The following is an 11,839-nucleotide window of genomic DNA, read 5'->3' as shown; positions in this document are numbered from 1 at the left end:
AAACACACCCCCCCCACCCCCCCCACCCACACCCAAAAAAAAAAAAAAAAAAAAAAAAAAATGGGCCTGGCAGGGGAGGCCCAGGAGGGCTTCCTGGAGAAAGTGATGCCTATGTGTTTGGAAGGAAGAAAGGGGATTCTCTGAGGAAGTGACATGGTTAGGGAGATGGTGGGTGGAGTAGAGGAGGCAGTTTGGGCACAAACATAGTGGTTGGAACTGATCTTGGAAGTACAGGTCATGGGGAGCCACTGAAGGTTATCAGAGCAGTGCTGTTCTGTTCTGCTAAGTTCTCACAGATGTGGGATCAACTGCAGTGACTTCCCCCATTCATTCACTGATTCATTCAACAAATACTAAACTTAGTGCGTGCTCGGTACTGTTGTAGTTTGGGGACAGATCACGAACAAAGCAGACAATTCCTGCCCTTGTGAGGCTTCTGATCTTGTACTAGGAGGTAGAGTAAAATAAACAGTGAGCTGAATTACAAGGTATGTTGGAAAATATCAGGCACAGTGGAGTAAAATGTGGGTGCAGTGAGGGAATTGGGCTCCCCCAGAAGTCCTTGGAGGAAGTAGCCAAGTGTATGAAGCAGGCTTTTGGAGGAAGAACCTTCCAGGCAGAGGACAACTCTTCCAAAGCTCTGAGATTGTCCAGGACTAAGGAGACAGTCCTGTGGACATGGCTACTGAAACAAGCAAGGGGGGTCAGTAGGAGGTGGGGTCACAGGGCCAGGCCTAGGAGGGCTTTCGGCCATTGTCAGCATTTTAGTGTTCAACATGGCAGCCAGGTGCCTCTGCAGACATCAGAATAGGGCCAGATATGGCCTGGCTGTGCAGAGTAGATGGACCAAGGACAGCTAGGAAGCTGCTGCAGGGCCCAAGGTGAGAGATGAGGGTGGCAGTGGGGGAGTGAAGGGGCTGGAAGGTTTGTGGTGATTTGAACGTGGGTATGAGAGTAGGTACGGAGGTCAGAGGTGGTCCAAAGCCATCTGTGGGGCATTGGGAGGGCTTGGGACACAGGAGTTGGGGGGTCTAGCCTGGAGCTGAGCCTGCCTTCGCTATTATCAAGTAGCTGGAGTGTGAAGCTACCCAGCTGAGCCTGCCTTCATTGCCCTTCTCTTCACCAGAGCTACATCAAGAGGAGGCTGTTCATGTTCCGGTTTGGGGACCACCAGACACGCATGAACTGGGTCCATGTACAGAATCTGGTGCAGGCACACGTGCTGGCAGCTGAGGCCCTCACCATGGCCAAAGGCTATGTGGCTGTGAGTGTCTTGTGACATCCTGGCAGGCTGCAGGCAGGGATGCTGGGGTGGATGTGGGGTGCTCAAACAGCATTATGACCTCTTCACAGTGTCCCTGGGAGCTAATGTTCACTGCAAAATCACAGCCATGTAAAGCTAAGCATTTCATATTCATCTCACTTGTAATCTTCATAATGAGAGAGATAGTTCATTCTTCCCATTTCTCAGATAAAGAAACTGAGGTACAGTGAAGTTGAGTGAGTCCACTGGAGTCACACAGCTGTCAGTGTGGTAGCCCTGTTACCAAATTTTGGGTCACAGTCTGTACCCCAAAAAGCCAAGTTTGGTCATTTGTCTTCAAGAAGCCAATTAAAACAATCAAATTCAGGGACTGGAGAGATGGCTCAGTGGCTAAGAGCACTGGCTGCTCTTCCAGAGGACTCCAAACCAGTCCCCAGTACCCACATGGCAGCTAAGAACTGTCTGTAGCTCCAGTTCCGGAGGATCCGATACCCTTTTCTGATCTCTGCAGGCACTGACTGCATGTGGTGCACTTCAGACTTGCACACAAAACACTCATACACATAAAACAAGTTCTCTAATGTTAAAACAGCCAACTTAACAGTAAAAAAAAAAAAATTGGGGGGGGTCTTTTTGAGACAGGGACTCCCTGTAGCCACAGCTGTCCTGGAACTCACTATGTAGACCAGGCTGGCTTTGAACTCACAGAGATCCGCCTGTGAGTTCTGCCTCCCAAGTGCTGGGACTACAGGCATGCACCACCACACCCATCACTGGATCTCTTTGTCTCTTTCCAATGTGGCCACATTGAATAAATTTTTTAAATATGATTCTTACAAGCTGGGCATGGTAGCACATGCCTTTAATCAAAAAGACAGAGAGAGAGAGAGAGAGAGAGAGAGAGAGAGAGAGAGAGAGATCCAGTGACATCCTCAGGCCATTTTTGGGGTTCTGAAACGAAATTCAAGTTTAAATAGAGGCCAGGGCTATACACATCTAAGCAGTCAAGGTATGATCCCCCCACCACTGACCCATCATTGTTTGGGCTTCATCTTGTCTTGCAAGGTGGTCTGACAAGGGCTCTGTTAAAGGCAGACAAGCTCCCACTCTGACTGAGGCTTTTTCGTTCTCCCAACAAAAGATTCATGGGGAAATTCACATTTCTTTGGGGTCCCTTGTTTCAATAGTCTAATAGACCGAGAGACATAAGTGTTGATCTCGTTTCTGCCAGGCCAGTACAGCCCTTCATAGGTTTGTCCCCAGTCCCAGGAACTGCTCAAGACAGAGAGGGCTGAAACAGCTGCCAGGAGCCATCCAAGAGGGTGGGATCCGGTGGGCAGACCTCTGACTGCACCCCTTCCCTCCTGTCCCCCTCAGAGTGGGCAAGCGTACTACATCAATGACGGGGAGAGCGTTAACCTCTTCGAGTGGATGGCACCACTGGTAGGTGTCCTGGTCCTCTAAGCCCTAGTGAGACTGAAATCCCATTCTCCCTTCTTTGCATCTTTTCCTACCTCCAAAACCCCCAGAAGATCTCACATTAGAAAACAGCCCTGGCAATAGCATGCCCAGGGTGGCACTGGAACTAGCTGGAGCTGGTTGTGACCACCCTTTAGGGAAGCCACATGCTCCTTGAATTTATCATAATCCCTTTCAACCTGCTTCCTGATTTACACTGATTCTGGTCTTGTGGGGTTTTTGTTTTGTTTGTTTGCGATGCTGGGATGGATGCTGGGGCCTTGTCCATGCTAAGCAAATGTTCTACCACTGAGCAGTGGGGTTTGTGGTCCACCAGCCTGTGTGTGGAGACCGTGAAGCATGTATGTAGAAGGTCAGCAGAGCCCAGAGAGAAGAGCTCAGATTTTGAGAACCCTGTCTTCTCTCAGCAGCCCACGTCTCCTACAGGCCAGGCATGTTTGGAAGGGGAGCACAGAACCCTGGAACCTCAGTGCCATGGCCACTCCCGTCTGTTCTGTTTAAATAGCACTTCTATTGAAATATAAGTTACAGGCTACAAAATTCACTTTATATAAAAATACAACTCAATGTGATGGGTTTTTAAAAAATCATATTCAGAGGGCTGGAGAAATGGCTCAGGGGTTAAGAGCACTGACTGCTCTTGCAGAGGACCCGGGTTCGCTTCCCAGTACCCACATGGCAGCTATGAACTATCCTTAACTCCAGTTCCAGGGGAATCCGAAGCCCTCTCCTGACCGCCAGGGCATTTTTCCCAGTACCCACATGGCAGCTATGAACTATCCTTAACTCCAGTTCCAGGGAAATCCGAAGCCCTCTCCTGACTGCCAGGGCATTACACGACACGGGTGGACTCACATACATGCAGGCAATACACTCATACACATAAGATAAAAATAATAAAGTATTTCTTAAATCATATTCAGAGTTGTACGGCCATCATCATAACTTACTTTAAAACAGGTTTTCATCTTCAGAAAAACAAAACAAACCTGTGTCTGTCAGCAGCCTCTGCCTTGTTCTCTCTGCTCACCCCACCTCTACCCTCAGGTGACCACAGGCAACCACAAATCTTCCTCTCCGTAGACTTTCATAGAAATGGGCTTTAGTGTGCGTGCGTGCGTGCATGCATGTATGAGTGTACATGTATGTGAGTACACATGCATGTGGAGGCCAGAGCACAACCTCAGCTGCCCACCTTTCTTTTGAGACAGGGTTTCTCACCATCCTGAAGCTCACCCAGTAGGCTAGGCCGTCTGGCCAGTGAGCTCCAGGATCTGCCTGTCTCTGCCTCCCCACTCCTAAGATTACAAGCACTCTCCACCACACCTGTTTTTTGGGTCGAAGGTTTTTTTAAAATGTGGATTCTGGGGATTGACTCGGGTCTTTGTGCTTGTAAGATATGCACTTTACTGACTGAACTATCCTCCCAGCCCCTTCATTTCTTTTTATTGCTAGAAATTCACTTTATAGATATATAACACATTGTCTTATCCATTCAGTTGGTGGAAATTTGGGGTTCTCTACAATACCACAAGGAACATTCGTGCACATATTTTCATGTGGACGTGTGTTTTCATGTCACTTGTCAGGAGTGGAGTTGCTAGTTATATGGTAACTCCAGGTTTAACTTTCCATGGAGGAATGGACAGACCATTTTTTTCTGGGAGCTATAGGAGTATGCATCTCCCCAGCCCTGGGAAAGGGCTCCAGTTTCACCCCAGCCTAGAATTCTAGCCCTTGTTAGTCTACCATTCAGTTGGTGGAAATTTGGGGTTCTCTACAATACCACAAGGAACATTCATGCACATATTTTCATGTGGACATGTGTTTTCATGCCACTTGTCAGGAGTGGAGTTGCTAGTTATACGGTAACTCCAGGTTTAAATTTCCATGGAGGAATGGACAGACCATTTTTTTCCGGGAGCTACAGGAGTCTGCGTCTCCCCAGCCCTGGGAAAGGGCTCCAGTTTCACCCCAGCCTTCTAGCCCTTATTAGTCTGGCTTTGACCTGAAGAGTTTTTATGCAAGTGGACAGCTCCATTCATCCCTTGTCAGCCAATCCTCCTGTATCTCTTCTCACCTTCCACAAACTTGTTGGTTTTTATCTGTTTTTCTTTATTTTATTTTATTGGTCTTTTTGAGACAGGGTCTCCCTGTAGCCCAAGCTGGGCTGGAACTCACTATGTAGACCAGGCTGGCCTTGAACTCACAGAGAACCCCTTGCTTCTGTTTCCCGAGTGCTGGGATTAAAGGCATGTGCCACCATGGCTGGCTTCTATTTTTCTTTAAAGCAGAAAAAGTCAACTCCAGGAAAAAATCAGGGGGCTGGAGAGATGACTCAGAAGTTAAGAGCACTGGCTGCTCTTGCAGAGGACCTGGGTTCAGTTTTCAGCACCCACATGGAGGCCAACAACCATCCATAACTCCAGTTCCAGGGGAATTTTCTGCCCTCTTCTCACCTCTGCGGACATTGGATGACATGGGTGCACTGTATCTAACTACTGCTTGAGCCATCCAGATCAAGGAGTGGATTTCATTTCAAAACCAGAGCAGGCTACAAGTGGCCTGGTGGAGGTCCTCTGCCAGTTGGGATACTGGGAGCAGGTGGTCTTTGTACACCAGCCAGTCCCTGAACATCTGTTCTCATCTCAGACCATGTTCCTTTGCAGTTTGAGAAGCTGGGGTACAGCCAACCCTGGATCCAGGTGCCAACTTTCAGTGTTTATCTGACAGGTAAGGAAAGGCATGAATTAAAGCCCTCTGTGTGGCAGGTATTCACTCAGCATACATGCAGCATACATGCTTTTATATCATTTGAAACCCAAATGATATAAGGATGAGATCAGGAAGGCACCTGGAAGTGGGCGGAGGGGGGGACTGTAATTAAATAGGATTTGCAGTGCACCCAGCCAATCCTGCACTCAGAGGAATGATTCTCTCTAAATTTGTCACTGTTGGTTGGTGTTGGGATGCCTGCCTTGAATACATAAATCCTTAGATTCCATCCCAGGCACTGAAACAGCAACAACAAAATTATCACTATAGGTGCCTTGATCTGTTCATTATGATGACCTGGCCCTACTTAAACTGAGCCCTTTGCAAGGCCAGTGTGACTGAACTTATTGTACCAAAAGAGGCTGGGGCTCTGAAACATTGGTGACCTGCCTGAGGTGCCACAGTGAGGAGAGAGGCAGCTTGGGCACCTGGGTCCATACTGGAAGGCATGATGCCAGACTGGGGCAGAAGATGCTCTGAGGCTTCTCCTCTCCCAAGGTCAGGGCTCCACTGGGTCATAGGACACTTTTGATCCCCTCTCCTCTCCCTGCAGGTCAGTATCTGCTCCCATTCTCCAGTCCCATCCAACCAAGATGGTGTGTCCGCCTGCTTCCCTCTGCTGGCCTTTGTCCATTAGGAATGCAAGCAGATATCAGACTTGGGGTGACCAGCCCAAGGGGACAGGTGACCCTCGAGTTACAAAAGGCTGTGTTCCCAGCACATCCAAGGCTGGACCTGCTGTGTTTTAGATGCATTGGGATGTTTGCTATTGAAATCCAAACTTGTTACCCAAGTGGTCAACCCGTTATGAACAGCATTGTTACAATGATTGGCATGCCTCACCTGCAGCCACACTTGATGGCAGTTTGGGAAGATTGCATACAAATGCACAGTTCTCGGTAGGCTGGCTGCAGCTTGGTGCTTTGCCACTCTGGCTAGACATTAGAATCACCTGGATATTTGAAAATAGTAACCAAGGCCCCAGCTACACCCCAGACTAATGATGTGAGCATAGGTGAGGCAGAGAAGCTGCAGTGTTTCTGAAAGTGGCCCAGTGTGCAGTCCAGGCTGGGAGGCTCTTCTCCATTCCTCCCTCTCCTACCCGAATCAGTACAGCAAAATAGAATGTTACAGCACACACCTGTAACTCCAGTACAGAAGGATCATGAGTTCAAGGCCAGCCTGGACTACATAGAGCATTCCAAGCCAATCTGGTCTACACAGCAAGGTACTGCCTCAAAAAAGAAAGACTGAAGGCAGCAAGGTGGCTCAGCGGGTGAAAGTGCTTGGTGCCGCTCCTGTCCATTTGAGCTCAGTCCCCAGGAACAACATGGTAGAAGGAAAGAACCAACTCCCTCACGTTGCTGTCTGACTTCTACACATGCACCAGGGCACTTGTGCATGCACACATACACAAAATGAAATTTAAAAGAGGTTGAGAAAGAGACTAGAGATATCTTTGAGTCTTCTCAGATTCATTGGAAATCTTCAGACCTTTAAAATTACTGTATACCAACTTGTGACATATTTCCCAGTTAACAAGGTGCCTTAGAGAGTACTGATCACCTAAAGGAATCAGGTATATTTTGCCAAGGGAGCCCCTAGCAAAGCAAACAATGCCCCTAGTGGATTTGTCCTGAGGGCCCTTGGTGTTTGCACAGAGCCAGCCCTCTCACATGCCCTCTCCCACAGCTGCAGTGATGGAGTTCCTGCATCTGACCCTGAGGCCCATCTGTAGCATCCCTCCACTGCTCACTAGAAGTGAGGTAAGTAGCTGCTGAGAGGGGGAGCCCCAGCTCTGCACCCCCTTCCTTCCCTTCTCCACATCCCTACTACTGTCTCACACCTTTGCCCCATTACTGGGTACTCCTTCTGGGGCCTCAGAACCTTCTATGTGGGCCCAAAGCTGCTGCCTGTTCCTGTATAATCCAGCCAATTGGGCTTTTGCTGAGACTGTGCTATGAAGTTAAAAATGACAGCTTTAAGCTCATCCCTCATCACTGGTGTTTCATCTATATGTGGCTTATCTTCCAGATCTGAGGCTCCCTATGCCAGGCTTCATGCAGGCAGTCTTTATTTATCTTTTGGACCCCACCAGCTCTGAATATACACAAGTACACACATACAAAGTCCAGTGGTTTTCGGCTCATAGTTCATGCTTAACTAGTAAGAAGTACATATAAAGTACCTTCTGTGTACAGAATACCATTCTCAAGGTTATGATGCAACAGTTTTATATTTGCTTAGCACATACAGTTTAAGAGAGAGGACATCTTCATGGCAGGCTACAAACAGTAAGGCAACAGGTGGTGTTTGGGGTCTCTCATTTGATTCTTTCTGAAGGGCAAAAAGATTATGACCTCCACTTATGATGAGAAACTGAGCATTATCCAAGGTCACATATTAGAATTGGCTTCAGATGCCAAGTATAGTGCTCCCTAACCAGGGGAGGAAGTGGGGGTTGTGGAGAATGTACTAGAGAGAAGCTGCTACCTGAGTTCTCCTTTGAGCCATCTAGACTGATGGAGAATGACAGTCCTTTAGTATCATTCAATCATCACTGATGCTGGAAATTGTAGGTTCTGTTGCCACATCTATTTCAGAGGTAGAAATAAGATGCACATTGAAGTTACCTGTTCAGGATCACTCAAGAGGTACTCCTGGGATTCGAACCCAGACCTAAATCATCACTAGTTTTTGAAATGCATCCAAATCACATCAGGGCAAAATAGCTGCCAGGGTGCTGTGGAAGTGCAATCAGGTGAGAACAACCCTCTCTCTTGTCTAAACTGTGGGTTTATTTGTTGGCTCCAGGGTAAAGAACTGGGGAAGTTTAGGTGCTGTGGCTCAAGCACCCTCTACTGGTCAGCCTACACACCAATCAGCCCTCTAGGTTTTGTTTTTTGTTTTGTTTTGTTTCTTGAGACAGGGTCTCCTTATGTAGCCTTGGTTGGCCTAGAACTGGCTATGTAGACTAGGCTGGTATGGAGTTCACAGACATCTGCCTGTCTCTGCCTCCCAATATTAAAAGCTTACACCATCACACTCAGCCTAAGCCATCTAGCTTTTTAGAGCCTTTCAATCATTGTTCATTGAACACCTACTGTGTGCCAGGCACTAAGCTAAGTACTGGACATAAGAAGACTTGGTCTTTAGCCCTGGAAGCTCACCGTGCACAGGTAACCATGATGATAAGAGCTACATGGAGGGATATTACGAGGAACTTCCCAGCATGCAGGAGGGGTACCTAACCCAGCCCTGAGGAAGTTAACCTCTGAGAGCGCATGCCAGGACCTGCTTGCCTAGCTCACAACTATGTCTCCATGCAACAGGCACTCAAGTGTTTTTTGGAATATTGACTAACCCAGCTGGAGTCACTTTAAGCATTCCTCAAAGCCCTGAACTCACCATCTGGGGCAAAAGGAGACAAGAACTGATCGCTCTCCCTCCCCCAGTGGCATCCTCAGGATCAGGGGCCTGATGCTTGGGGCCTGCGGGTGCCATGAGAGAATCATGTAGCCAGTGTCCATCTAGAGAATACTGAGTCCAGTGGGAGGGCATCTCCAGGCCCCAGCATGGCTAAGAACACGGCCTAGAGTGACCCTCCTCTGTGACCCTGGCAAAGGCACTTAACCACTCTGATCTTCAATGAGTTAATAATGCCATCCCGGAGGACAGAAGATAGCCCACACCAAACACAGAGTGACTTCTAGAACTCATAGCTGGTATTTATTGCCCTTGAAATAGGTGGGCCCCAGGCCAGGTTGCAGTAGGGAAAACAGAACTGGAGAGTAAAACTGAATTACTCTCAGGGATGCTTAGTTAACCAGTTGGGAGTGAAGGCTGCTCCTGAGGCCCAACCTTCTACAACTGGTCTGGAGCTGGAGACAGGAAGCCAACAGCCTTTTTTGGAGGCGTTTTTTGGTTTTGTTTACCGTAGAACCACATTCTGCTACAGGCAGGAGGCATTCAGTCTCTCCTAGCTGATATCCAAGAATGCATCTAAAGGCCCCCAGAGATTCAGCATCATGCTAGGCTGGGAATAGAAGCGTAGAGGTGGGACCTTTGCTCTTTAGGGATGAGGAGTGGTACAGTGAGAATTCAGCAGGGCTGGAGGGTTAGATGCAGAAAAGGAATCCTGAAGGCGGTGCCCTCTCAGAAAAGAGGGGCGGTGAGAGAGTAAGTCCCCCCTCTTAAAGGCATCGCAAGAATAAGACACAGCAGCCAGTCCTTTTAAATCCCGGTGTGATCCAGGGGCAATCTCTGCCGCTCAGTGTCCTTTCTTTAAATAAGGCAAAGGATGCTCGCCCCTCCCTGCAGCTCGGCCCCGGCTGCCCCGCCTCTCCCGCAGGTGCTCAGCGTGGCGGTGACGCACACCTTCCAGATCACCAAGGCCCGAACTCAGCTGGGTTACGCGCCGGACAAGTTCAGCTTCGGCGACGCGGTGGAGCGATACGTGCAGTCCCTGGCCCGGCAGCCCCGCGGCTCCATGGCTCGGACGCTCCTGCGGCTGCTGCTCTTGCTGCTGCTGCTCCTCAGCCTGCTCGGACTGGCCGTGCACTTCCTAGGCCTGCAGCCTCTGCGGGCGGCGGTGTAGCACCTCTGACCGCTCCCAGCCTCCACGACCCCACCCCGCCCCCATGTCTGGCTGGCTGATTTGAGCACGCCACTGCGCCCTGACCCCGCCCTGGACACGCCCTGCCCCACCCTCGAGATTGGGCACGCCCCTTGCTCCTCCCCCTGGCCTGGAGAGGCTTACATATGATGGACCCAGTCCCACGTCCTGCTCGGCTTTCCCGGCCATCCCCCTGCACCTGCCCAGTCTAGCCGCTCTTCTCCCTGTTCCTCTTCCCCGCTCGGGTTTCTGATGCCCTCCCCTCCCTCTGGCTCCACCCCTTTCCAGCCCCGCCTTCGCAGTGGGCTGGCCTCTGCGATCTGCTTGGATCAGTTCTGGTTGGTTGGTGACGGCTGTGGAATTTGCCCTGTCTGCAGCTGCTTTGGGGGACCGCCGGTCCGCCTTCCTGCCATGGCCTGTCTGGGCATGTCCTGAGATCATTTCGAAATCTTAGGACAGATCCATACTAATAGCATGGCGTTTGAACCTTCCCCACGCAAAGGGGGTCCCTTTGTAGACAAGGATCTCCGTGTGTTGATTAACTGGAAAGAACGCTTCTGCCTTGCCTAACTTGGCAGTTTGAGGTTTGAAGTTCATGAGTGGAGATGACTCAGCACAGAAAGCTTTCAGTACCAGAAGGAGCAAGAAAAAAAAAAAAAAAAAAAAAAACTTTGTAAAAAAATATTGGATGTCTCATAAAAGCAACTCCCTACATATCTGAGATGATTTTGAACTTCTGATTTTCCTGCTTCCACATCTAGAGTGCTGGCATTACAGCTACCATATCCAGGTTATGTAGTGCTGGGGCCAAACCAGGACCTTGTGCATGTTAGGCAAGCACTCTACCAAATGAGTTACATTCTAGCCTTTAACTTTTTCTTAACAACCATATTTTCCATATATTAAATTAACATACAGTCAGCTTCCTTTTTTTTCTTCATAAACTTTCAAAATACTGATGAGAAACTGGAGTAATAAACATGGTTCTGTACTAAACATCTGATTAATGCAAATACAAAAAAAGTACCAATATAATTATAATGGGCAAAGTAAGAGTTTGATAATATTTTATAACTGTATGTGTGTGTGGTGTCAGAGGACAACCTTGAGTCCTCTTAGTTTTTGAGACAGCATCTCTCACTGGTCTGGAACTCCCTGAGTAAGCTAGGCTGGCTGGTGAGGGAGCCCTAGGGTCCCACCTGTCTCCCCCTCCCCAGTTCTGGGATTACAAGCACTCACCATCACACCTAGCATTTCGATTGGTTGCTGGGGATCAAATTCCGGTCCTCATGACAAGCACTTTACCTACTTTGTGACCTTATTGTTTGTATTTATTAATGAGTAGTAGAGGTCACTATCGTCTTTAATAGTTTAAGGCCACAGCCCTGCTCTCCACAGAAACTGCACCTCCCCAACATTTTGGCTTGGACTATGGGTCCCGAGATGATAGTGTGGAAATGAAAAAGACTAGGCGCCATGAGTACTCATGAGCCCACATGTTTAAAATTGACAAAAACCAGGACCAGCCTTATCAAAAGGCTGCAGGACGGGCAGGCGCCGGTCAAGCTTCACAGATCAAGCCATAAACAAGTTTTACGGGTAGAACTCCTGACCACCCTGAGGGCCCGATACCAGGAAATCAAGGGAAAAACATCTGTGCCTCTGAGGTCACCTCCCATTTAGCAATCCCACTTCCCCTTAGCCCC

The 11,839-nt window shown here is 48.8% G+C and overlaps 1 protein-coding gene across 1 annotated transcript in view; it reads left to right on the top strand.

Moving 5' to 3' along the window:
• Positions 1 to 10,261, top strand: part of Sdr42e2 (short chain dehydrogenase/reductase family 42E, member 2) — a 20,484-nt gene extending 10,223 nt beyond the window's left edge. The window contains exons 9-13 of the mRNA XM_029568672.1: positions 1,127 to 1,264; positions 2,642 to 2,707; positions 5,413 to 5,476; positions 7,211 to 7,284; positions 9,870 to 10,261. Coding sequence (XP_029424532.1) covers positions 1,127 to 1,264; positions 2,642 to 2,707; positions 5,413 to 5,476; positions 7,211 to 7,284; positions 9,870 to 10,115 — 588 coding nt within the window. The 3' untranslated portion in view covers positions 10,116 to 10,261. The remainder of the gene's footprint in view (positions 1 to 1,126; positions 1,265 to 2,641; positions 2,708 to 5,412; positions 5,477 to 7,210; positions 7,285 to 9,869) is intronic.
• The last annotated feature ends 1,578 nt before the right edge of the window (positions 10,262 to 11,839 follow it).

The sequence above is a fragment of the Nannospalax galili genome, unplaced genomic scaffold (genome assembly GCF_000622305.1).
Source record: "Nannospalax galili isolate Female #2095 unplaced genomic scaffold, S.galili_v1.0 scaffold381, whole genome shotgun sequence".
NCBI lineage: Eukaryota > Metazoa > Chordata > Mammalia > Rodentia > Spalacidae > Nannospalax > Nannospalax galili.
This window is presented reverse-complemented; position numbering and strand designations above follow the sequence as displayed.